The following is a 27,432-nucleotide window of genomic DNA, read 5'->3' as shown; positions in this document are numbered from 1 at the left end:
TGTTGCTGGTCAGTGAGTGGGGTTGGGAACGTGTCGTCTCCCTCTTCTCCAAGCAGCAGAGACTCAGAAGGGGCCCTGGGACAGAAGGAATTGTCTGCGCTATGGCCTTTATCATTTGCTGGAGAGGAGCTGAGGCCTCTAACTGAGTTATGGGATGAATAGAGGCTATTTTAGGGCTTTGATTCAGGCAGGGGAGGCAGTCTTGCCCCAGCAGCTGGGCATGGAGCTTGGGGTAGCGCTGCTCTCTTGTTCCCCATGCTGGCTGTGCTTTCCTGCTGTGTGGCAGCTGTTCCTGGGTCCAGTGCTGGTTCTGCTCCCCGACTGTGTGGTGGCTGCTCCTGGCACCAGTCCAGTTGCCAGCTCTGCTCCCCTGCTGCATGGCCCCTGCTCCTGGGCCCAGGGCCAGGTCAGATGCACAGGAGCTGCAGCTGTGCAGTAACTGCATAGTTTTGTCTGTGTTTTTCAGGCTCCAGCAGGCGAGTCTGAGCCTGGGAGCTCCAGGCGGGATGCCTCTTACTCACCGAGCAGCCAGCAGGTGAGTCCCTCACATACAGGGCTGACAGTTTGGGGAAGGGCAGGGGGTACCTCAAGGGCAAGAAGGTTTCACTATGGGAGGGTGGAACAGGAGGACAACTCTCTGTGTTTTGATTACAAAACTAGAATGATATAAAATTACCATGGCACACATTACATGGATTAAAAACTGCTAACTGATAGGTCTCAAAATGTAACTGGGGAATTGTCATTGAGCAGGGATTGATTCTTGTCTTTAGGCTATTTAACATTTTTATTATCAGTGACTTGGAGGAAACAAAAAATCATCACTGATAAAGTTTGCAGATGACACAAATATTGGGGGAGTGGTAAATAATGGAGAGGACAGATCCTTGACTCAGAACCATATGTGTTTACTGGTAAACTGGACACAAGCAAACAATATGCATTTTAATATGGCTAAATGTAAATGTTTACATCGAGGAACAAGAATGTAGACCATTATATTTATAGGAAGGCGGACTCTATCCTGGGAAGCAGTGACTCTGAATGAGGCTTGGGGATTGTGGTGGATAATCAGCTGAACATGACCTCCCAGTGTGATGCTGTGGCCAAAAGAGCTAATGTGATCCTTAGATCCATAAACAGGGAAATCTCGAATAGGAGTAGAGAGGTTATTTTACCTCTGTATTTGGCACTGGTGTGACCACTGCTGGAATCCTGTGTCCAGTTCTGGTGCCCACAATTCAAGAAAGGTGTTGATATACTGAAGAGCACTCAGAGAAGAGCTACAAGAATGTTTAAAAGATTACAAAACATGCCTTATAGTGATAGTTGCAAAGAGCTTAATCTCTTTAATTTAACATAAAGATTAAAGGATGACTTGCTTACAGTCTATAAGTATTTACTTGGGGGACATTTGTTTAATAATGGGCTCTTCAATCTAGCAGAGAAAGGTCTAAGATGATACAATGACTGGAAGTTGAAGCTAGACAAATTCAGACTGGAAATAAGGCATAAATTTTTAACAGTGAGGGTAACTAATCCATGGACCAATTTACCAAAGGTCGTGGTGGGTTCTCCATTACTGACAATTTTTAAATTAAGATTGGCTGCTTTTCTAAAAGATGAGTTGTAGGAATTATTCTGGGGGAGTTCTATGGCCTGTGTTATGCAGAAGGTCAGCCTAGTATCACAGTGGTCCCCTCTGACCTTGAAAATCTATGAAACCCTTCTCTATGCCAGTCGTTATTTTGTGTCTTTCAGTCATGGCTCCTATTAGTCATCTCCTTTGTCAGGTAAATAACCCTAATCGTTTCAAAATCCCTTCTTATGAGAGTTCTTCCAGGCCTCCAGTCATTCCCTACATCCATTTTGAGCCCCTTTGATTTCTGATGGTTCCTTTCTTGGATATGATGATCAGCGTGGGGTGCAGTGTGTAAATGCAAGCTATCCCATCAATTTATTCAACAGCATTAGAATAGTCTCCAGCCCGTTCACTGTGCACCAGGACTTCAGCAGCAGCCCACTGAACAGAGATGTTTTTCTTTAAGCACTTACCCCTATATACTCTACTGCTGGTGCACATGCACCCAGTACACTCAAGATCAGATTCCTTTGGGCAGGAATGTCCATGGGGGGACGTACCTGTGCCCGAAGTGTCGTCATGCCCCCAACAAAGGGCATAAAGTGTGGGGCAACCCCTGTTCTGTCTCATCACAGTTTCAGAGCATCTCTGCTCACTGTGGTTTATCCATTGTTTTGTAAATAGTTGAAAATAGACACGTTCTTAGCAGTTACTGGTTAGTGTTAGTTTGGTTTCGATAGTGTTCCTTTTCTTCTTAATGAGAAGGAATCTTGTTTGTTCTTCAAGAGATGTCCTTATGAGTATTCCAGTGTGGGTGCGCACACACTTCATACACCTGAGACCAGAAGATTTTTGTTTGCAGTTTCCGCTGGTCCAGGCCTGCAGCCTTCCCTTCCTTGTGCTCTGAACCAAGGATATAAGGGACAGTGCAGACCGATCACCTTTCCCGTTCCTTTCTACTACCCATGGCCTGAGATGGAACCTCTTCAGTATGTGCAGCAATAGCTAGCTTCTTCATCATCAAACTGTAAATAATTTGAACACTATTTTAGTTTTTAGTCAGTTTTATAGTTAGATATGTATAGTGAACATAAGAACATAGGAACAGCCATAGTGGGTCAGACCAAAGGTCCATCAAGCCCAGTATCCTGTTCAGTGACTGTGGCCAATGGCAGGTGCCTCAAAGGGAATGAACAGACAGGTTATCATCAAGTGATCCATGCCCTGTCACCCAATCCAGGCTTCTGGCAAACAGGGGCTAGGGACACCATCCCTGCCCATCCTGGCTAATAGCCATTGATGGACCTATCTTCCATGAATCTATCTAGCTCCCTTTTGAACCCTGTTATAGTATTGGCCTTCACAACATCTTCTGGCAAGGAGTTCCAGAGGTTGACAGTGAGTTGCGTGAAAAAATACTTTCTTGTGTTTGTTTTAAACCTGCTACCTATTAATTTCATTTGGTGTCCCCTTGTTCTTGTATTATGAGAAGGAGTAAATAACACTTCCTTATTTACAAAAAGAACAGGAGTACTTGTGGCACCTTAGAGACTAACAAATTTATAAGAGCATAAGCTTTCCTGGGCTACAGCCTACTTCATCAGATGCATAGAATGGAACATATAGTAAGAATATATATATATATATATATATATATATATATATATATATATATATATATATATATATATATATATATATATATATGCATTGCATCCGAGAGTGCTAAAGGAGTTGGCGGCTGTGATTGCAGAGCCATTGGCCATTATCTTTAAAACTCATGGCAATTGGGGGAAGTCCCGGACGACTGGAAAAAGGCTAATGTAGTGCCCATCTTTAAAAAAGGGAAGAAGGAGGATTCTGAGAACTACAGGCCAGTCAGCCTCACCTCAGTCCCCGGAAAAATCATGGAGCAGGTCCTCAAGGAATCAATCCTGAAGCACTTACACGAGAGGAAAGTGATCAGGAACAGTCAGCATGGATTCACCAAGGGAAAGTCATGCCTGACTAATCTAATCGCCTTCTATGATGAGATTACGGGTTCTGTGGATGAAGGAAAAGCAGTGGATGTATTGTTTCTTGACTTTAGCAAAGCTTTTGACACGGTCTCCCACAGTATTCTTGTCAGCAAGTTAAAGAAGTATGGGCTGGATGAATGCACTACAAGGTGGGTAGAAAGTTGGCTAGATTGTCGGGCTCAACGGGTAGTGATCAATGGCTCCATGTCTAGTTGGCAGCCGGTATCAAGTGGAGTGCCCCAAGGGTCGGTCCTGGGGCCGCTTTTGTTCAATATCTTCATTAATGATCTGGAGGATGGTGTGGATTGCACTCTCAGCAAATTTGCGGATGATACTAAACTAGGAGGAGTGGTAGATACGGTGGCAGGTAGGGTTAGGATACAGAGGGACCTAGACAATTGGAGGATTGGGCCAAAAGAAATCTGATGAGGTTCAACAAGGATAAGTGCAGGGTCCTGCACTTAGGACGGAAGAATCCAATGCACCGCTACAGACTAGGGACCGAATGGCTAGGCAGCAGTTCTGCGGAAAAGGACCTAGGGGTGACAGTGGACGAGAAGCTGGATATGAGTCAACAGTGTGCCCTTGTTGCCAAGAAGGCCAATGGCATTTTGGGATGTATAAGTAGGGGCATAGCCAGCAGATTGAGGGACGTGATCGTTCCCCTCTATTCGACATTGGTGAGGCCTCATCTGGAATACTGTGTCCAGTTTTGGGCCCCACACTACAAGAAGGATGTGGATAAATTGGAGAGAGTCCAGCGAAGGGCAACAAAAATGATTAGGGGTCTGGAACACATGACTTATGAGGAGAGGCTGAGGGAACTGGGATTGTTTAGTCTGCAGAAGAGAAGAATGAGGGGGGATTTGATAGCTGCTTTCAACTACCTGAGAGATGGTTCCAAAGAGGATGGTTCTAGACTATTCTCAGTGGTAGAAGATGACAGGACAAGGAGTAATGGTCTCAAGTTGCAGTGGGGGAGGTTTAGGTTGGATATTAGGAAAAACTTTTTCACTAGGAGGGTGGTGAAACACTGGAATGCGTTACCTAGAGAGGTGGTAGAATCTCCTTTCTTAGAAGTTTAAGGTCAGGCTTGACAAAGCCCGGGCTGGGATGATTTAATTGGGGATTGGTCCTGCTTTGAGTAGGGCGTTGGACTAGATGACCTCCTGACGTCCCTTCCAACCCTGATATTCTATGATTCTATGATATATATATATATATATATATATAGCCTCTGAGGCTAGCGAAATCCGCCAGGAAACGCGGGACCCGCGGAGGCTAGGACAGAGCTTTGTCACAATACATACATACAGAGAAGGTGGAAGTTGCCATACTAACTGTAAGAGGCTAATTAATTAAGATGAGCTGTTATCAGCAGGAGAAAAAAACTTGTGTAGTGATAATCAAGATGGCCCATTTAGACAGTTGATAAGAAGGTGTGAGGATATTTAACATGGGGAAATAGAGTCAATATGTGTAATGAGCCAGCCACTTCCGGTCTCTATTCACACCCAAGTTCATGGTATCTAGTTTGCAGCAACTGCTGAGCTTGAATTCATATGCAAACTAGATACCATGAACTTGGGTGTGAATAGAGACTGGAAGTGGCTGGCTCATTACACGTATTGACTCTGTTTCCCCATGTTAAGTATCCTCACACCTTCTTGTCAACTGTCTAAATGGGCCATCTTGATTATCACTACACAAGTTTTTTTCTCCTGCTGATAATAGCTCCTCTTAACTAACTAGCCTCTTACAGTTTGTATGGCAACTTCCACCCTCTCTGTATGTATATATTGTGACAAAGCTCTATCCTTGCCTCCGTGGGTCCTGCGTTTCCTGGCGGATTTCACTAGCCTCAGAGGCTCACTGTGACCCTCCACGTAACCCTTCTCTCTCTAAAGACAAGGGTCACAGTCTACTGAGCCATTTTCATCATAAGCCAGCGAGGGAGGTGAGGAGAAGTTATCCTTCCTTGCACAGTCTCTGTTGTCTCCCAGTCTCAGTGATTAATCAGGCGGAAAAGGGGGCGGGGAGCCCAGGCCCACCCTCTACTCTGGGCTCCAGCCCAGGGACCCTAATAGTATCAGCTATGGTAGCTGACCTTTTAGAAACATGACATGTACAATTCCCTGGGCTACTTCCCCCACAGCAGCCCTCATTTCCTCAAGCTCCACTTCACCCTTACCTCAGGGCCTCCTTCCTTGTGCCTGATATGGTGTGTACTACTCAGCCTCTCCAACAGTGCAACTTCCTCCCACAGCTCCTGACATGCACACCCACCTGACTAAATGGGAGGCTTTTAACTAGTTTCAGCCAGCCCTGATTGGCTTCAGGTGTCCCAATCAACCTAGCATTCTCCCTGCCTTCTGGAAAGTTCTTAATTGTCCCCAGGTGTCTTACTTGACTTGGAGCAGCTGCCATTTCACTTATCCTGGTACCAGGGATTTGTTTAGCCTGGAGCTAATTTATCTATCTCCCACTATTTTTCTGTAGCCATCTGGCCTTGCCCCGTCACATATCCCCCCCCCTCTACTCAACACCGTAGATTTGGCAACTTGGGACGCCAGGCAGTATGCTTGTGACAAACCATCAGCGTTGCCATGGTGGCATCCAGCCCTGTGCCGTATGCAGAACTGGAATGGTAGGAGGGATAAGAACCACCTGGTGACCCTTGCATTCTTTTCCTTATTCCGCTGCATCCAGTGGAGGGGTGCATGGTCCGTCACAAGAGTAAATCGCCGGCCTAAGAGGTAATAATGCAGTGTCTCCATTTGACAGCAAGGCATTTTCTTTCGACTACTGCGTATTTCTGTTCTCTTGGGAGAAGCTTTCTGCTTAGGTGGAAGATGGGGTGTTCCTCTTCTCCCACCAATTGCGACAGAACTGCCCCCAACCCCACCTCAGAAGCATCTGTTTGTAAAATAAATTCCCTGTTAAAGTCCAGGGCTGTGAGTACGGGGTCATTACAGAGGGCCGTCCAAAGGTCTGTGAATGCCCCCTCTGCTGCGTCGGTCCACTTTACCATGTCTGGACCTCGGGCCTTCACCAGGTCTGTTAGGGAACTTGCCCTAGTGGCGAAGTGGGGAATAAAACGTTGGTAGTAGCCTACCATGCCTAGGAACACACGGATCTGCTTCTTTCGGGTCAGCCGGGGCCAATTTTGAATTGCCTCTAGCTTATTCGTTTGGGGTTTCATTATGCCCCTTCCCACAATATATCCCAGGTACCTAGCCTCTGCTAGCCCTATGGCACATTTAGAGGGATTAGCAGTGAGGCCAGCCCGCCTTAAGGTGCGCAGTACTGCCTCAACTTTCTCCAAGTGGGTTCCCCAGTCTGGCATATGGATGATGACATCATCTAGGTATGAAGCTGCATAACTAGTATGGGGGCGCAGCAGCTTATCCATGAGGCGCTGGAATGTGGCTGTGGCCCCCATGTAGCCCAAAAGGGAGGACGGTGTACTGGAATAGCCCATCCGGGGTGGAGAATGCTGTCTTTTCTTTAGCTTCTTTGGTCAGAGGAATCTGCCAGTACCCTTTTGTCAGATCCAGTGTAGTCAAGAATCGGGCACTACCCAGTCGGTCAACCAGTTCGTCGATGCGTGGTAGGGGGTATGCATCAAACTGGGATATTTCATTCAGTCGGCGAAAGTCATTACAGAGTCTCATGGTACCGTCAGGTTTAGGCACTAGAACAACTGGACTGGACCACTGACTGTAAGATTCTTCAATAACCCCTAATTCTAACATTTTCTTTACTTTGGCCTTGGTTTCTTCTTTTTTGGCTGCTGGAATTCAGTAGGGTCTCAATGTTACCTTGGCTCCGGGGATTGTGTGAATATGGTGCTAGGTTTTAGTCGTCAGCCCTGGTTTTGTAGAGAACACATCTCGGTTGCGATTAATCATGTCATAGAATCATAGAATAACAGAGTTGGAAGGGACCTCTGGAGGTCATCTAGTCCAACCCCCTGCCCAGAGCAGGACCAATCCCCACTAAATCATCCCAGCCAGGGCTTTGTCAAGCCTGACCTTAAAAACTTCTAAGGAAGAGGATTCCACCACCTCCCTAGGTAATGCATTCCAGTGTTTCACCACCCTCCTAGTGAAAACGTTTTTCCTAATATCCAATCTAAACCTCCCCCACTGCAACTTGAGACCATTACTCCTTGTCCTGTCATCTGCTATCACTGAGAATAGTCTAGATCCATCCTCTTTGAATCCACCTTTCAGGTAGTTGAAAGCAGCTATCAAATTCCCCCTCATTCTTCTCTTCCTCAGACTAAACAATCCCAGTTCCCTCAGCCTCTCCTCATAAGTCATGTGTTTCAGACCCCTAATCACTTTTGTTGCCCTTCGCTGGACTCTCTCCAATTTCTCCACATCCTTCTTGTAGTGTGGGGCCCAAAACTGGACACAGTACACCAGATGAGGCCTCACCAATGTCGAATAGAGGGGAACAATCATGTCCCTCGATCTGCTGCCCCTTCTTATACACTCCAAAAGGCCATTGGCCTGCTTGGCAACAAGGGCACACTGTTGACTCATATCCAGCTTCTCGTCCACTGTCACCCCTAGGTCCTTCTCAGCAGAACTGCTGCCTAGCCATTCGGTCCCTAGTCTGTAGCGGTGCATTGGATTCTTCCATCCTAAGTGCAGGACTCTGCACTTGTCCTTGTTGAACCTCATCAGATTTCTTTTGGCCCAATCCTCCAATTTGTCTAGGATTTCTCAAATGTCAGCGCCATCTTTAAAGCAAAAGGAGGAGGCCGTCTTTGAAAGAGACATGTCAGCTGCCTCGATCTTTTGGATTGGCGTCAAGTCGGATGATCTCACTTGCTCGTGTAAGTTATCATCCTGGGGAAGTGTCTCCTGCATGACTAAGCATGCCTCTGAATCGTGCCAAGGTTTTAGAAGATTGATGTGGTAAATTTGCTCCAATTTCTGGCGGCCTGGCTGCTGCACCTTATAGTTCACCTCTCCCACGGCTTCGGTTACTTCGTAGGGTCCTTGCCACAGGGCCAACAGTTTACTTTCTGCTGTGGGCACCAGTACCATCACCTGATCCCCTGGTTGGAACCGTCGAAGCTTCGCTTGGTGGTTATAATGGGTTCTTTGGGTCTCCTGTGCTCTCTCCAAGTGTTCCCGTACAATGGGCGTAACTCAGGCTATCCGATCTCTCATCTGCCGTACATGCTCAACTGTGTTCCTTCCGGGATTTGGCTCCTCTTCCCAGGCTTCTCTGGCTATATCCAATATGCCCCGAGGGTGGCGCCCATATAGTAGTTTGAATGGAGAGAAACCCGTGGAGGCTTGCGGAACCTCCTGGATGGCGTATATGAAGTAAGGCAATAAGGTATCCCAATCTTTCCCATCCCGGCTCACCCCTTCCCTGATCATGGCCTTGAGGGTCCTATTGAACCTTTCCACAAGGCCATCTGTTTGCGGGTGGTACAGAGGTCCATAGGGCTTGTACATGGAGCAATGAACAGAGATCTTTCATCAACTTGGACACGAAAGGTGTCCCTTGATCAGTCAATATCTCCTTGGGTAGCCCAACCCAGGCAAAGATCTGTACTAGCTCCTTAGCTATTGTCTTGGAAGCTGTGTTGCGCAGGGGAAAAGCTTCCGGGTACCGGGTTGCATAGTCCAGTACAACAAGCACAAGTTTGTGGCCCCGAGCTGTCTTCTCTAGGGGCTCTACCAGATCCATGGCTATCCGTTCGAAAGGAACCTCTATTATTGGAAGAGGTATCAAAGGAGCCCGCAAGTGCCGGCGAGGGCTATGTAACTGACACTCTGGACAAGAGGTGCAGTATCGCCGGACATCTTCATGTACTCTTGGCGAGAAGAACCTCCGCAGGATCCGTGCCTGGGTTTTCTCTACCCCTAGGTGTCCTCCAAACAGGTGACTGTGGGCGAGACTCAATATGGGTTTTTGATGTTTTTGTGGCACCAGAAGTTGTTGTATCTCTTGCTCCTGCATTTGCACCACGTGGTACAGGAGATCTTTCTTCACTATAAAGTAAGGTCCGGGACCCCGGACCTTCCCATCCACAGGTATCCCATTGATTTCGGCCACCTCTTTCCTGGCGTTATCATATCTGGGGTCCTCCCCTGGGTCCCGCCCAAAAGTCTTTCTCCTAGGACTAACCTGCCCAAGCTCCCAGGGGCCGGCTTTGGCTTCTTCCAACAGTTTGCCGCCGTCATGGCTGGGGGCAGCCTCTGGCTCACCTTCTGTGGTGCAAGTTTCTCTGTTGGCTGCTTGCGTCCATCAGCCTACTAGGGAGGTCTTCTGGCCCTGGGTCAGGATCCGGGTTCCCAAGGCCTTCACGGCCTTCCTCTCTTTTTTTGTCTTCTGGGTCTTTCGGGGGGCCGAGAACAGATCCTGAGAAATCTCAGCGAACATCGGGGGTTGACATTCCCGCAGTGACGAGTCGCTGTCCTCAGCGTCCCCACCTCCCTCCTACTCTCCGGGGGGAGTATATTATCAAACCCTGGATAGTCCCTCCCAATGACTACAGGATATGGGAGTTTAGGAACTACGCCCACGGTCACCTCAATGGGGTTTCCCTGAACCTCTGTCTCCACTGTGATGGTGGGGTAATGGCTCATGGTCCCATGCATGCACGTCATTGCTGCGTGTTTGGCTTGTAGCAGCTGACTACTTTTTACCAGCTTACCCGATATGAGGGTGATAGCACTCCCAGAGTCCACAAGCGCAGTAGTCTCAGCTCCATTTATCCTCACTGGCCTGGTGTAATTATGCGGGGCTAATGCGACCCCCGCGAGGTGGATAAGGGAGCATGGGACCTCCCAATCCCCCAAATTACATTGCATAGGCTCCTCGGTGCTGGGACACTGTGCTGCTATGTGTCCCCACTCCCCACATGCATAACATCTATAATTGCTTTTAATCACTCCCTTATCCTGGGGGTTAGGGGGTTTAGTCCTGGGGTTCGCCCCACTCAGGCCAATCCCTTCCTTCTGGGGTTCCCGCTGGTTTTCGCCCCCCACTTCTTCCACCTAGGACTCCCTGGGGGTTTGGCTGCCCAACCTTCCAGGGTTGGGGTCGGGTGCTTGCTTCAAAAGGGGCCTTCCTTGAGTAGTCGGGTCAGTTCCCTGGCTGTCATCCATCTTTCTACCAGTGTGATCGTCTCGTATGTGGATGGATCGTTCTGGCCTACCCATTTGCGGAGATCTGGCGGCAGTCCCCGCATGTAATGGTCTATGACCAGGGTCTCCAAAATCTCCTCTGGCGTGCACGCCTCGGGCTGTAAACACTTCCATGCGAGGTGTATGAGGTTGAATAGCTGGGACCTCAGGGTTTGTTCTCCTGGTATTTCCACTCATGGAACCTCTGGGCCTTTACTGCTGCCGTTACCCCTGATCGTGCTAGGATCTCTGCCTTCAGACGGGTATTGTCAGTGGCATCCGTGGCAGGCAAGTCAAAGTCGGCCTTCTGGGCCTCTCCACACAAAAAAGAGACGAGAATGCTGACCCACTGCTCCTGGGGCCACGCCTCACGCTGAGCAGTCCTTTCGAATGAGAGGAGATATGCCTCTACGTCATCTCCTTACGTCATCTTTGGCAGACAACCAGTGGCCCTCAGGGCTCGCGTCCTGTCGGACCCCCGGGCCTGGGTGGTGAGGATCTTCAGCTGGTCCACCACCTCTCTCAAGAGGGCACGATCTTGGGTCGCCTGGCTCATCAGTAATTGATTGGTTTCCTGCTGTAGCCACATAGACTCCTGTTGTGCCATTGCCTGAACCCGGATGGCCTCCTGTTGGGCTGCCGTGGCTTGTACCAGAGCTCTTACCACCTCCTCCATTGTGGTACAAAGCAAACAAACAAACCAAAACAAAACAAAAAAATCCAAAACCCCAGTGCACTTTTTTTTTTTAAACCTTTTTCTTCCGCCACTCTGTGAACGAATTCCCACTCCTGGCACCAGTTGTGACAAAGCTCTGTCCTTGCCTCCGTGGGTCCCGCGTTTCCTGGCGAATTTTGCTAGCCTCAGAGGCTCACTGTGACCCTCCACGTAACCCTTCTCTCTCTAGAGACAAGGGTCACAGTTTACTGAGCCATTTTCATCATAAGCCAGCGAGGGAGGTGAGGAGAAGTTATCCTTCCTTGCACAGTCTCTGTTGTCTCCCAGTCTCAGTGATTAATCAGGGGGCAAGGCGGGGGGGGAGCCCGGCCCACCCTCTACTCCAGGCTCCAGCCTAGGAACCCTAACAGTATCAGCTATGGTAGCGGACCTTTCAGAAACATGACATGTACAATTCCCTGGGCTACTTCCCCCACAGCAGCCCCCACTTCCTCAAGCTCCACTTCACCCTTACCTCAAGGCCTCCTTCCTTGTGCCTGATACGGTGTGTACTACTCAGCCTCTCCAACAGCGCAACTTCCTCCCACAGCTCCTGAAATGCACACCCACCTGACTGACTGGGAGGCTTTTAACTAGTTTCAGCCAGCCCTGATTGGCTTCAGGTGTCCTAATCAACCTTTAGCCTGCAGAAGAGAAGAATGAGGGGGGATTTGATAGCTGCTGATAACTCAGACTAAAGTTTTCTAAAACTAAAGTTTTCTCTGAGGCAGTGGCCTAGATGAGCTATCAGGGCTACATAGTCTTTCCATATCTTGACAAATGGCTCCTGGTAGGTCACACTGACAGGAGGGCTGGTCGGCTATTCAATTCCTTGTTCAAAGTCTTGCAGCTGTGGGGGTTCGTACAAACAGAGAAAAGTCTGTTTTATCCCCCACGAGGACAATAAACTTTATCGGGACTCTGTTTCTGCAAGAACCTTCCTCTTAGGTTTCAAACTATGCACAACCTAATTCTTTGATTTCCTGCAGACCAAGGACTACAGTGTAAATATGCCTATTGCTTCTAAGTCATATGGCACACCCTTTGCCATGCTTCATCTACATTGCCTGCAGGCCTGGCTCAATTCAGTCCACTCGCCCAACAAACCACATCAACTCCAATGTGACCATTCCTACCAGGATCACCTCCACCTTCGTTTGGTGATCAAACCCAGATAAGGTACGACTGGGAATTCCCTTATCCACTGCCACTGTCACCATTGTACATGAATGCATCCCTTCTGGGGTGGGGTACCCACCTGAACAGTCACACTGCTCAGGGCATATGGATCCCACAGGAGGCCAGACTATATATCAACATGCTGGAGCTGTGGGCGCTCACCCTTGCATGGAAGGCCTTCCTCCCATTCATTCACACCCTCCACCTCCAGGTGATGTCAGACAGTATCATCACCGTCGTCTACATAAACAAACAGGGAGAAGCAAGATCTCTCCCACTGTGTCTAGAGGCAGTCAGGCTTCGGAACTGGTGCATCAGGCCCAACATCACAATCCAGATGGCATACCTCCTGCAAGTTCACAACTCCTTAGCAGACAACCTCAGCAGGTGCTTCTCAGTGGACCACGAGTGGGAAATACATGTTCTTACAGACATTTTCACACAGTGGGGCACACCTCTATGGAACCTCTTTGCATCAGAAACGAACAGAAAACTTCCCCTGTATTGTTCCAGAGGAGCCATAATCCCAGACAGTTTTGTCAGTGTCAGCCCACACTCCAATCAAAATCCACCCCTTCTCAGAACTCCAGATGCAGGACAGGAGCAGGGCCAAATACCTCAACCCAGGTTCTCTCCACCTCATGGGCTGGTGTTTGGATGGCCATCGGAAGTAGAGCGCTCTTGTTTATCCCCTGTCCAGGCTATACTTACACAGTAGAAAAGAATCGACCAGAACCTGTTATTTGGCTAAATGAAAACACTTCTCTGCCTGGGTGCAGCACAATCAGTCTCACCCAGTCTCTTCAAGCATCCCCTATCGTTTTAGATTACCTCCTGTCTCTAAAGAACCCTGAAATCTTGATCACCTCATTACAAGTCCACCTAGCAGCTGTTCATGCCTTCCTCCCTCCAGCAGACTGGTACTCTGTCTTTAGCCACCCAACTATGACACGGTCCTTGAATTATATCAGGTAGGGTGACCAGATAGCAAGTGTGAAAAATCGGGATGGGGTGGAGGGCAACAGGCGCCTATATAAGACAAAGCCCCAAATATCGGGACTGTCCCTATAAAATCGGGATATCTGGTCACCCTCAGTAGACCTTTTTGCTTGTACTAATTTAGTCTTTCTGTCTCCCTTTTGCAACTTTTCTCATCAACATTAATTGTAGATTATTGTGATGCTTTCAAACTTTCATGTACTTTTACAGTTGAGCTCACAATTTGGGGTGAATCTGTAGGTCCAATTATCTCAACAAAGCTGAGTGGAAAGAAAAATGTACTTCCATCCAGTGAACTGGAGGCCCCAATAACAACTGTGTGGGTATAACGAGACAATCACTTCTCTCTCGAATGAATTCACACAGGAAAATGATAAAAGACAAAAACACCAATTCACCCCTGAGCGAACATTTTTCACAAAGTGCTCCCTTCATATCTGACCTCTTAGTCCTCATCCTCAAAGGAAGCCTGTACAACACCTTCAAAAGACAAGTCTGGGACATTAAATTCACTTCTTTGTTAGACACTAAAAATCATGGACTCAGTAAAGGCACTAGATTTGTATCTCGTTACAACAATCTATGATCCACTAAGCCTGTAAGCAACCTTATATTTAGCTGTGATATTCTGAGTATCTTTCCCAGGCCTGAAGAAGAGCTCTGTGTCAGCCCAAAAGCTTGTCTCTCTCACCAACAGAAGTTAGTCCAATAAAAGATATTACCTCACGCACCTTGTGTCTCTGATATCCTGGGACTGACATGGCTACAACCACACTGCAATAAACAAAAATGTTCCTTATAATTGAGAGTTGTTTAATAATGTTTTATTAGCTGCTCAAAAAAGTGCAATTCTGCAATCATGAAAAAAGGCTACTTTGATTAAAAAACCATCCTGGTTAAGAGAGGAGGTGAAATGACCAATTTATATATAATTCTCATCCCAAAGCATCTTTACAAACACCGGGAACTTCAGTCCTGTCTGTGGCTTGTTTCTCCATTAAACACAGCTTGATCTTGCCAATGTGTGTGATGTTCTGCCATCTCATCGGTGGTCGGCCTCTAGGTTTGGCTGATCTTGGTTGCGTTGCATTATTTTCTTTGGCATCCTATCCTCTGTCGTCTATAGTGTCCCCACCACTGTAATCTTTTCAATTACAGCCAATACCATACCCTGACTTCACATCCTACTTTGTCTTCTTTATTTCCACCTGCCAACTTCTACTGCTTCTAGCTTTCTAATGTCTGTTTCATTTAAAGCAGCTGCTTCCAGACCTAAGAGTAATACTGTTAGTACACTAGTCTGATAAATTTTCATGTTGGTACCAAATATAACATGTTTATCAGTCCGTAATTTCATCAATATCTATGTAGCACTTGTAGCTAAAGCAAATCTCCTTTTAACTTCATTCTTGATGGAACCATCAACAATGATCAAGCTTCCTAGGTACATGTAACATTTTACTTGTTCTATAGCTTCTCTACTGCTGCATTTCAACACTTTATCGCTTGTCCCTTTTCCGAGATGCACACACTTCGTCTTCTTGGCATTACAGCAAAAAAGCCAAGACTGCTGGGAAAGTGGAAGAAATAAAAGTGTTATGCAAAGCAGTGAAGAAATGACAGATTGGACAAGCAAAAGTTCTGAAGAGAAGAGGCTGAACAATTAGAGGAGGTGTCAGGAAAACAAGCTATGAAAACAATGTACAAAAAGGCTATGTTCTATGGAAAATACCATTAGGCCAACTATGCAAGTTGTAAGAAAGGCTATTGGTGAACTGAGAACAATTCCTGAAGAGGGCCTGAAAGCAGGGAAGGAACATTTGGACAAAGTGCTGAACCCCATCTAGACATACTAAATGAACAGGGAAGCTTGCAAGGCAGAATGGATAGCAGCACTGAACCACCATCCGGAGAAGAAATAGAAAGAGCAGTGAAGTAGTTAAAAATGGGAAAGTTGTAGGAAATAGACATAACAGCTGAACTGTTAAAAGTTGGTGGGACAAGTGCTATCAAAGCTCTAGGAAAAATATATAAGAAGGTATGGGAGCAAGAGGAGGTACTACATAAGAACATAAGAAAGGCCAGACTGGGTCAGACCAAAGGTCCATCCAGACCAGCATCCTGTCTGCTGGCAGCGGCCAATGCCAGGTGCCCCAGAGGGAGTGAATGCATGACTGGCTAAAGGCAGTAGTTGTACCAGTCATGAAGAAAGGAGATCATGTGGATCTGAATAATTGTAGAGGTATAAGCTTAGATTACCAGTACAGGAAGAAATCATGATGAAAGCAATTGGCAACAGATTAAAGCCAGTTTTAGAAGAAGTAGTAGGTGAGGAACAGTGTGGCTTCAGACCACGCCAAAGTTGCATTGATGAGATATTCACATGCCAACAGTTGATGGAAAAAAGTGAGAATGGGGATTGAAAATGTTTGCTGTTTTCATTGACTTCACAAAGGCATTTGATTTGGTTTGGAGGGAAGCATTGTAGAAAGCAGTTAAAATCATATGGAGTTCCAGATAGGACAACTAAAATTATAAAAGTTATGTATGAAAACTCCTGTAGTGCCATAAGAATTGGTGGAATATTAAGCAACTGGTTCAAGTCAAAGTTTGGTGTACAGCAAGTGGGTATGGAAGCACCATCACTTTTCATCAGATTCCTAAATTTGATATTCAGAATGGTATACAAGTTGAATGGCGTGATGTTGGGTGATTTAGAATTGAGCTCTTTAGCTTATGCAGATACCATATAACTAGCAGATATGCTTGAATGATTGATGATACTCTTCTCTACCTTGGAAGATTGGGGTAGTCAACTTGGACTTTATATAAATGGAAAAATGGGGAAGCTGCTAGCGATGAGTACAAATAAGCTGTTAGGAAATGCAGACAATTGACATTCTGACATTTAGAACAGTTAGCCCAACAAAATCAATGTGGCCTACATTAAATGGATTAATATCTGGTTAATGTATAGCTCACAAAATGTAATTATAAAAAAAGAATTGTTATCAAAGGAGATGTTTTAATGGGCTCGCACTGTGATTTATTCTTGACCCAGTGTTATTCACTGTCATTATCAATGATACGGAAGAAAAAACAAAATCATTGCTAGTAAAATTTGCAGATGATCCAAAAATTGGTGGTGTGGTAAATAATGATGGGGACAGGTCACTTATACAGACCAATCTGGATCACTTGGTACGGTGGGCTCATTTGAACAACATATGTTTTATTATAGCTAAATGCAAGTTCATATATCTAAGAACAAAGAATGTAGGACTTACAAGATTGGACTGTATTCTGAAATGCAGTGGCACTGAAAAGTACTTAATGTAATGCTGTAGTTAAGATGGTGAATGTGACCCTCAGACATGCAAGCAGGGAATTAACAGGTGGGAGTAGGCAGGTGGCTAGATTGTCGGGCTCAACGGGTAGTGATCAATGGCTCCATGTCTAGCTGGCAGCCGGTATCAAGTGGAGTGCGCCAAGGGTCGGTCCTGGGGCCGGTTTTGTTCAATATCATAGAATCATAGAATATCAGGGTTGGAAGGGACCCCAGAAGGTCATCTAGTCCAACCCCCTGCTCAAAGCAGGACCAATTCCCAGTTAAATCATCCCAGCCAGGGCTTTGTCAAGCCTGACCTTAAAAACCTCTAAGGAAGGAGATTCTACCACCTCCCTAGGTAACGCATTCCAGTGTTTCACCACCCTCTTAGTGAAAAAGTTTTTCCTAATATCCAATCTAAACCTCCCCCACTGCAACTTGAGACCATTACTCCTCGTTCTGTCATCTGCTACCATTGAGAACAGTCTAGAGCCATCCTCTTTGGAACCCCCTTTCAGGTAGTTGAAAGCAGCTATCAAATCCCCCCTCATTCTTCTCTTCTGCAGGCTAAACAATCCCAGCTCCCTCAGCCTCTCCTCATAACTCATGTGTTCCAGTCCCCTAATCATTTTTGTTGCCCTTCGCTGGACTCTCTCCAATTTATCCACATCCTTCTTGAAGTGTGGGGCCCAAAACTGGACACAGTACTCCAGATGAGGCCTCACCAATGTCGAATAGAGGGGAACGATCACGTCCCTCGATCTGCTCGCTATGCCCCTACTTATACATCCCAAAATGCCATTGGCCTTCTTGGCAACAAGGGCACACTGCTGACTCATATCCAGCTTCTCGTCCACTGTCACCCCTAGGTCCTTTTCCGCAGAACTGCTGCCTAGCCATTCGGTCCCTAGTCTGTAGCTGTGCATTGGGTTCTTCCATCCTAAGTGCAGGACCCTGCACTTATCCTTATTGAACCTCATCAGATTTCTTTTGGCCCAATCCTCCAATTTGTCTAGGTCCCTCTGTATCCTATCCCTCCCCTCCAGCGTATCTACCACTCCTCCCAGTTTAGTATCATCCGCAAATTTGCTGAGAGTGCAATCCACACCATCCTCCAGATCATTTATGAAGATATTGAACAAAACTGGCTCCAGGACCGACCCTTGGGGTACTCCACTTGATACCGGCTGCCAACTAGATATGGAGCCATTGATCACTACCCGTTGAGCCCGACAATCTAGCCAGCTTTCTACCCACCTTGTAGTGCATTCATCCAGCCCATACTTCCTTAACTTGCTGACAAGAATACTGTGGGAGACCGTGTCAAAAGCTTTGCTAAAGTCAAGAAACAATACATCCACTGCTTTCCCTTCATCCACAGAACCAGTCATCTCATCATAAAAGGCGATTAGATTAGTCAGGCATGACCTTCCCTTGGTGAATCCATGCTGGCTGTTCCTGATCACTTTCCTCTCATGCAAGTGCTTCAGGATTGATTCTTTGAGGACCTGCTCCATGATTTTTCCAGGGACTGAAGTGAGGCTGACTGGCCTGTAGTTCCCAGGATCCTCCTTCTTCCCTTTTTTAAAGATTGGCACTACATTAGCCTTTTTCCAGTCATCCGGGACTTCCCCGGTTCGCCACGAGTTTTCAAAGATAATGGCCAATGGCTCTGCAATCACAGCCGCCAATTCCTTCAGCACTCTCGGATGCAACTCGTCCGGCCCCGTGGACTTGTGCACGTCCAGCTTTTCTAAATAGTCCCTAACCACCTCTATCTCCACAGAGGGCTGGCCATCTCTTCCCCATTTTGTGATGCCCAGCGCAGCAGTCTGGGAGCTGACCTTGTTAGTGAAAACAGAGGCAAAAAAAGCAATATCTTCATAAATGATCTGGAGGATGGTGTGGATTGCACTCTCAGCAAATTTGCGGATGATACTAAACTGGGAGGAGTGGTAGATACGCTGGAGGGGAGGGATAGGATACAGAAGGACCTAGACAAATTGGAGGATTGGGCCAAAAGAAATCTGATGAGGTTCAATAAGGATAAGTGCAGGGTCCTGCACTTAGGACGGAAGAACCCAATGCACAGCTACAGACTAGGGACCGAATGGCTAGGCAGCAGTTCTGCAGAAAAGGACCTGGGGTGACAGTGGACGAGAAGCTGGATATGAGTCAGCAGTGTGCCCTTGTTGCCAAGAAGGCCAATGGCATTTTGGGATGTATAAGTAGGGGCATAGCGAGCAGATCGAGGGACGTGATCGTTCCCCTCTATTCGACATTGGTGAGGCCTCATCTGGAGTACTGTGTCCAGTTTTGGGCCCCACACTTCAAGAAGGATGTGGATAAATTGGAGAGAGTCCAGCGAAGGGCAACAAAAATGATTAGGGGACTGGAACACATGAGTTATGAGGAGAGGCTGAGGGAGCTGGGATTGTTTAGCCTGCAGAAGAGAAGAATGAGGGGGGATTTGATAGCTGCTTTCAACTACCTGAATGGGGGTTCCAAAGAGGATGGCTCTAGACTGTTCTCAATGGTAGCAGATGACAGAACGAGGAGTAATGGTCTCAAGTTGCAGTGGGGGAGGTTTAGATTGGATATTAGGAAAAACTTTTTCACTAAGAGGGTGGTGAAACACTGGAATGCGTTACCTAGGGAGGTGGTAGAATCTCCTTCCTTAGAGGTTTTTAAGGTCAGGCTTGACAAAGCCCTGGCTGGGATGATTTAACTGGGAATTGGTCCTGCTTCGAGCAGGGGGTTGGACTAGATGACCTTCTGGGGTCCCTTCCAGCCCTGATATTCTATGATTCTAGGTGGTATTGCCTTTTTATTTGGCATTAATGAAACCATTACTGGATATGGTATCCATTTCTGGTATCCACACTTCAAAAAGGATGTTGAAAAACTGGAACAGGTTCTGAAAAGAGCTACAAGAATGATTCAAGGTCTGGAAAAACTATCTTGTAGAGTCCAAATCTATTTAGTTTATCCAAGAGAAAGTTAAGAAGTGACTTGATCATGCTTTACAAATACCTACATGAGGAAGGGATTTCTGACAGTGGTATGGCTCTTCAGTCCAGCTAGAAAAGATGGCTCTTTAAACTGGCCAAAAAAACCCATATCCATTGGCTGGAAGCTGATGCTAGACAAATTCAGATTAGAAATAAGTTGCACATTTTTAACAGTGAAGATAATTAACCATTGGATCAACTTACTTAGGGATGTCCCAAATTCTCCATCACTTTTGATCTTTATAACTAAGCTAGATCTTGCTGAAATATATGCTCTTGCTCAAACAAGATTGATGGGCTTGATGCAGGAGTTACTGCGCGGGGTTCTTTTGTCTATCATAGACAAGAGGCCAAACTAGATAATCATAATCATCCCTTCTGGCCTTCAGATATGTGCATCTCATAATGTAAAAGACACACTCTAGGTCAGGTTTCAGAGTAGCAGCCGTGTTAGTCTGTATCCGCAAAAAGAACAGGAGGACTTGTGGCACCTTAGAGACTAACCAATTTATTTGAGCATAAGCTTTCGTGAGCTACAGCTCACTTCATCGGATGCATTCAGTGGAAAATACAGTGGGGAGATTTTATATACACAGAGTACATGAAACAAGGGGTGTTACCATACACACAGTAAGCAGAGTGATCACTTAAGATGAGCTGTTACCAGCAGGAGAGAAAAAAAAACCTTTCGTAGTGATAATCAAGGTGGGCCATTTCAAGCAGTTGACAAGAACGTGTGAGGAACAGTGGGGGGGGAAATAAACATGGGGAAATAATTTTACTTTGTGTAATGACCCATCCACTCCCAGTCTTTATTCAAGCCTAGTTCAATCACAAGTTACTGGGCTCAAAGGAATTCCTATCTGAAGTTCTCTGGCCGGAGCTATGCAGGAAGTCAGACTAGGTGATCATAATGGTCCCTTCTGATAAATCCTGTGATCCTTTGGCAGGGGAGAAGCCAACAAGGCCTCCCCTCTCTGCACGTGGTGGGGTGAAGGCAGTGGGGAAGGGGTTGTTCCCTGCTGAGTAGCAGGTGCTTGGTCCTTTTTCTGTGGCAGGTCAGGAGCAGTTGGGGTGGGGGCTCCTCTCTCTGCCGTGGGTTAGAAAAGGGTGAGCATGCTCGCTATGGGGCTTGGGGAAAGGGCGTTTCAGTTCTGGGGAAAGGGGTGCTTGTCTCTGCCTTTCCTGCAGGAACTCTGGTGTCTTCAGTGTTTCTCTGGTTCTCTCCCCTCTCTGTTCTCCCTGGCGCCCCTCTCCAGCCACCTGCAGCCCTTCGGCCTGCTCACCTGTCAGGCAGGGAGACTCGCTTTGTAAGTGCCTCTTGGTGTGCAGTGTATGCTGCTGCTCTTAGCACGTTCCTTGGCTCCATCGTCTCACGGACTTGGTATTTGCTGAGACTTGTGCTGTGGGGAGCAGTTGTAGGGCCAGGGCCCCAAGGGGATAGAAGCTGCTCCACCGCTGCTCCTTGTTGCTCGCTGCTGCTGGGCTGGTGTCTGTGAGCGCTTCAGGGCAGAAAAGCTGTGATGTCAGTTGCTTTGCTCAAGCTCAGTAACAAGCTATGAGAGCGCGAGATGTTAAGCCAGGGCTAGGACAGGCTATGCTGGGGTGGCACTGGGGGTTGGTGCCATGGGCTGCGCAGAGTGAGAACTCCAGGCCTCTCCCTGCACATGACAGGAGGAGCTGGGGGGGGGGGGTGTAGATTGGGAGCTCTGGTACTGCTCCCAAATTGGGCAGGATGACCTAGGGGACTCCAGCTAGGACTCTCAATTTACATTCTCTTGTCTGTTTTCAGGCTGCCATAAACTTCATCCCACCGCAGGATGACAGCAAATCAGTAAGTGCTTCTGTCCTCAGACCTCTCATTCTTCCTTTGCACACTCGTCACTGCCAGGCCTCTCACTCTCCCTTCTTCAAACGCTGCTCACTGCGAGACCGCAAACTCTCTTTTCCTAACACTCTGCTCACTGCCAGGCCTCGTCCTCGCCTTCACACTCTGCTCACTGCCAGGCTTTGACCTCTCCTTTCTTCACACGCTGCACTCTCCTTTCCTTGCACTCTGCTCACTGCCAGGGCTCGCCCTCTCCTTTCCTTGCACTCTGCTCACTGCCAGGCCGCGCCCTCTGCTTTCCTTACACTCTGCTCACTGCCAGGCCGTGCCCTCTGCTTTCCTTACACTCGGCTCATTGCCAGGGCTCACCCTCTCCTTCCCTCACACTGTGATCCGTGCCAAGCTTGGCATCCTACTCACCTCCATGGCTCACCCTCTCCTTTTCTCGCACTTGGCTCACCGCCAGGCCTCCCCCTCTCCTTTCCTTGCACTCAGCTCACTGCCCCACCTCGCCCTCTCCTTTCCTTGCACTCGGCTCACTGCCAGGGCTCGCCCTCTCCTTTCCTTGCACTTGGCTCACTGCCCCGCCTTGCCCTCTCCTTTACTTGCACTCTGCTCACTGCCAGGGCTCGCCCTCTCCTTTCCTTGCACTCTGCTCACTGCCAGGGCTGGCCCTCTCCTTTCCTTGTACTCGGCTCACTGCCCCACCTCACCCTCTCCTTTCCTTGCACTCTGCTCACTGCCAGGGCTCGTCCTCTCCTTTCCTTGCACTCGGCTCACCTCCCCACCCCGTCCTCTCCTTTCCTTGCATTTGGCTCACTGCCCCACCCCACCCTCTCCTTTCGTTGCACTCGGCTCACTGCCAGGCCTCGCCCTCTCCTTTCCTTGCACTCGGCTCACTGCCAGGCCTCGCCCTCTCCTTTTCTTGCACTCTGCTCACTGCCCCACCTCTCCCTCTCCTTTCCTTGCACTCTGCTCACTGCTAGGCCTCGCCCTCTCCTCCCATTCTGCTCACCACCTGGCCTCGCCCTCTCCTTTACTTTCACTCTGATCACCACCAGACCTCACCTCTTTTTCTCACACGCTGCTCATTGCCAGGGCTTGCCCTCTGGTTTCCTTGTACTTTGCTCACTGCCAGGCCTCACACACTCCCTCCTTTACACACTGCTCACTGCCAGGCTTTGCACTGTCCTTTCCTTGCACTCTGCTCACTGCTAGGCCTCATACTCTCCTTTCCTTGCGCACTGCTTACCAGCAGGCCACACACTCTCCTTTTCTTGCACGCTGCTCACTGCCAGGCCACACACTCTCCTTTCCTTGCATGCTGTTCACTGCCAGGCCTTGCTCTCTACTTTCCTTTCACGCTGCTCACTGCCAGGCCTAGCACTCTCCTTTCCTTGCGCACTGCTCACTGCCAGGCCTTGCCCTCTGCTTTCCTCGCATTCTGTTTACTGTCAGACCACACACTCTCCTTCCCTTGCACACTGCTCACTGCCAGGCCTTGCTGTCTACTTTCCTTGCACGCTACTCACTGCCAGGCCTTGCTCTTTACTTTCCTTGCATGCTACACACTGCCAGGCCTTGCTCTCTACTTTCCTTTCACGCTGCTCACTGCCAGACCTCACATTTGCACAAATGCACACAGGCTTATTTTTTCCCTTTTCTCAAAATGCAGTGTGAATATTCCATAGCCTTGCTCCCTCTGGTCCTTGCTCTGGTGGCTCTCATTCCCGTGGTGGGTGCTCTCTTTCGCTCACTTACTTGCTTCTCTGCTACCCCTCACTCCAGTTTCTCACATTTGTTCATTTCCTCAAAACATCCCAGAGTGACGGGCTCTAGTTTTAGCCTCAACACCCTCGTCCCCTCTCACATCCCTGCTTGTGGCCCAATCTGTCACTGGAGCCCTCGGTGCTTGTTCATCCTTTTCTCTCTCACTCCTGGCAACAACAGCCACTAGCTGCTGTTTGTTACCTGCATCTCCTACTTACGACTCCCACATTCTCCCCAGACTCTTACTTACTTACACTTCCCTCCTGCACCCCTGGCATCTGCCTGCTTGCATTGTAGACTTGTGCTTGTGCCCTGGGCTTGTGTGGAGCCACTGGGCCCTGCCCTGACCTTATTGCTTGTCTAGTTCTGCACATCTTCATCCTGGGGGGTTGGCTGATGCTTGATAGCTGCTGTTGCTCTCCCTCCCACATATCAGTGGGGGCTATTGTTAAGGTGCCTTTATCCCTCTCACAGCCTGCTGCCTCTGACTGGGTCGGCAGTGTGGCTGAGAAGCTGCACCCAAGAGTTTCAAACAGGATCTGCCCCCCTCTTTTGGATGCCAGGGATGTCTTGCTGCCCTAACTTTTCTTGTCTCTCTTTTCTGTCTCTTGTCCCTTACTCTACCTTTTCCCTGTTGTGTGGTGTGGGCACAAGCAGACCAAGCCGGGCGTCATTCAGCCTCTCTCCCGTGTGCGACAAAACGCGGCCCCACCTAGTTCGGAGGGCAGGGACAGCCCCAACCCCTTCCAGCAACCTGAGTCATGCTCCAGTGTCCAGAACTCTGTAAGTGGCCTGCAGTTCCTTCTCACTGAGCTGAGTCAGCCTGTTCCTGGTGGTTGCTGTGCCACCCTTCCTGGCAGGCAAGCTACACACACCCTCCTAGTGATGCCCATCGGGTTTAAAGGGAATTTGCTCATTATGGGCCGAAACGCCAACCAACCCTCTCTGGTCCCTGGAGGAGCTCTCTGCCCCATCTGAAAGGCACTGGAGTGCTGGGTGCTCCGTAGTCTTGTGTACGCTGGGATTTGCTCTCGTTACAGCCATCTTTGGGTAACCACCAGTGACGCTATCCTGGTGAGAACCCCAGGAAAGACAGACAGAATCCTGATTCGCACCAGTGCAGCTTACTCTGGTTTCAAACAGGGGTGAGCAGCACAGTGGCACATGACGACTTTGCTTGTCTGTGCCAGGATTTGCATCAGTGCAGCTGCACCAGTGGCTGAAATCCCCAGGGCAGATAGAGTCTCGGACTTTCATTTACCTATAAGGTGCTGCGTTCTCTTGATGTATAAAGCCCTTCAGATCTTTTGTCCTGTCATTATCTCTCACACACCAGGGCAACAGCTTCTTGCTGTTACCTAGCTGTGTGGCTCTGCCCCCTTCGCTGGGGAGCACTGCACCATTGCTGCTTTGCAGAATGATTGCTTGCGCATTGGCAATTGCTACAAGATGGTATCACAGTCAGGAGCGAGGAATCTCTGCAGGTCTCTGTGGCCTGGACATTAGGGGCCCAGACACAGGATTTCTGTGCTCTGGCAAGAATTATCACACAAGAACACTGGTCCAGTTGCAGCAGGGAAATATGCCAATGGTCCTGTTACTCGTTTTCACAGTGCCTGTGTGGCACTATTGAAAACCTAGAGAGAGATCCAGCCTGCCTCAAAGAGTCACAGTATGAACTGGACAGACATCCCTGTCTGGGCCCAAATGAGACCTAGGCTGAAGAGCCAGAGTTCAAGTGATTCAGATACAGTAACTCCTCACTTAAAGTCGTCCCGGTTAATGTTGTTCCATTGTTTCGTTGCTGATCAATTAGGGAACATGCTTGTTTAAAGTTGCGCAATGCTCCCTTATAACGTTGTGTGGCAGTCACCTGTTTTGTCCACTGCTGGCAGAAAGAGCAGCCCGTTGGAGCAAGCTGGTGGCGGCTTGGCACCAGGGTGAACCGGCAGCCTCCCATCAACTCCCCACTCTCCTAAGTTTCCTGTTCAGCAGCTGCTCAGCAGGCTATCAATTGCCGGCAGTTCAGCTGTCCCTCCCTCCACTGCTGTGTGCTGCTCCTGCCTTCTGCCCTGGAGCTGCTCCTGGGAGCCTCCTGCTTACTGTGCAAGTAGGCGGGGGAAGAGGGGTGCTAATGTCAGAGTGTCCCCCACCCCCCGTTCCTGCCCCCCGCTTATCCGCTCTCCATAGAGCAGGGGGGGACATGACAGGGCTCAGGATGGAGAGAGCTTGCTGGCAGCGGCTGCTGTCTCAACTTGCTGATTTACTTAAATCATCCGATGCAGTGAGCTGTAGCCCACGAAAGCTTCTGCTCAAATAAATTGGTTAGTCTCTAAGGTGCCACAAGTCCTCCTGTTCTTTTTGCGAATACAGACTAACAGGGCTGCTACTCTGAAACCTTAAAAAGGCAGTGTACTTAGAGTGGGGTCAGCGTACTTAAAGGGGCAATGCATGTCTCTCTCTCTCACACAGGATTTGTGTCTCTGTCTCTCTGCCATGCTGTCTCCCCTCCCTCCATTCCTGCTGCCTTGTAGAGTGTGAGGCTACATTAACAATGTGTTAACCCATGAGGGCTCAGCCGAGTGATAGTTCATCATTTAGCAGTAAGACATTCCCTGGGAAATATCCCCCCCTCTGACTCCATCACCTCAACCAAGCTTAGAATGTGTACAGTATTAAACTGTTTGTTTAAAACGTATACTGTGTGTATATATATATATAAAATATATAAAATGTCTTTTGTCTGGTGAAAAAAAATTCCCTGGAATCTAACTCCCCCTCTTTACATTAATTCTTATGGAGAAATTGGATTCGCTTAACATGGTTTTGCTTAAAGTAGCATTTTTCAGGAATGTAACTATAACGTTAAGCAAGGAGTTACTGTATTTTAAAATCTCTTTCCAAGCTGGGTGGATTATTGTTAATCTGAGCAGAAGGGAAGACAACCAAACAAGAATAGATATCACCGTTAGAGCAAAGAGAAGGGCAGCAAACAAGCAAGGCTGAGTTAAGGCAGCCAAAGGGGCTGAGGGAGCGGGAAAAGAGGGAAGGAATCAAGTGTGGAATTGAAGGGGAGAGACCATGTAACCACTGGTGAGGAAAGCTCTTGCCCCCACCGTCCTGAGGCCCTGAATAGGGTACCGCTCCCCATATAGGAAGGAAAAGGCGAGGAGCAGAGGAGTTTGTTTATAGGCAGCCATGTAAAGCAGGCGTGTTCCCTTTTCAGGGGAGAGAGGAGAAGCCAGCTCAGAGAGAGTCAAGGGTGAGGCTGGAAGCAGGAGGTCAAGGCACTGGTCATAGGTGGCACGTTCACTGACTGTAGTGATGAAGGGGAGGAGGGAGGTGGCAGAAGTGCGGGATCTCAGGTGGATTTTTATCCCGGGGGATTAGGGTGTGGTTGTGTTGTGAAGGGGGTGAGAATAGGGGCAAGGCAGATGTGTGTCTGGGATGGGATTGGGGGGTGGGGGAGACAGAAGGTGAAAGGAGGAGAGCAGAAAAGTTACAAGGAACGTGAAGTCCTGTTGGATCGTCTCAGTCTTTTCTGTCAGTACATTGGCAAAGATGCTAAGTGGGGAAACGCTTAAGGAGGCAAGAAGAGGAGATGGTGGGTCCTGCAGATGATAGATCCCTTCCTAGAAGGCAGCTGAGATGTTCTCAGTGCTAGTAAGAGGACCACAGAAATCTACAGGAGCCCTCAGGTAGGGGGTGTGTGAGCACCGGCACTGACACTGGTTTAAGTAGGAGTGCAATAGTCCGGCACTGAAATACAGGAGGAAACGGCCAGGCCGTCTTGCAGGGATAACTGGCCTAGCACCAGAGACAAGGCTGAGAGGTAACCTGAACTC

General features: G+C 48.2%; 1 protein-coding gene across 32 annotated transcripts in view; it reads left to right on the top strand.

Annotated features, from left to right (window-relative positions):
• Nucleotides 1-27,432, top strand: part of SCRIB (scribble planar cell polarity protein) — a 238,659-nt gene that overhangs the window by 148,029 nt on the left and 63,198 nt on the right. For 18 of the 32 annotated variants that reach the window (XR_012157045.1, XM_073329722.1, XM_073329726.1 and 15 more), the window contains 4 exons: nucleotides 467-535; nucleotides 21,249-21,299; nucleotides 21,782-21,823; nucleotides 24,242-24,370. Coding sequence is in view for 31 of the 32 variants with exons in the window: in XM_073329722.1 (XP_073185823.1) it covers nucleotides 467-535; nucleotides 21,249-21,299; nucleotides 21,782-21,823; nucleotides 24,242-24,370 (291 nt within the window). In the remaining variant the exon portion in view is untranslated. The remainder of the gene's footprint in view (nucleotides 1-466; nucleotides 536-21,248; nucleotides 21,300-21,781; nucleotides 21,824-24,241; nucleotides 24,371-27,432) is intronic. The other 14 variants (XM_073329742.1, XM_073329717.1, XM_073329734.1 and 11 more) reach the window with 9 other exon arrangements.

Source organism: Lepidochelys kempii, chromosome 2 (genome assembly GCF_965140265.1).
Source record: "Lepidochelys kempii isolate rLepKem1 chromosome 2, rLepKem1.hap2, whole genome shotgun sequence".
Lineage (NCBI taxonomy): Eukaryota > Metazoa > Chordata > Testudines > Cheloniidae > Lepidochelys > Lepidochelys kempii.
This window is presented reverse-complemented; position numbering and strand designations above follow the sequence as displayed.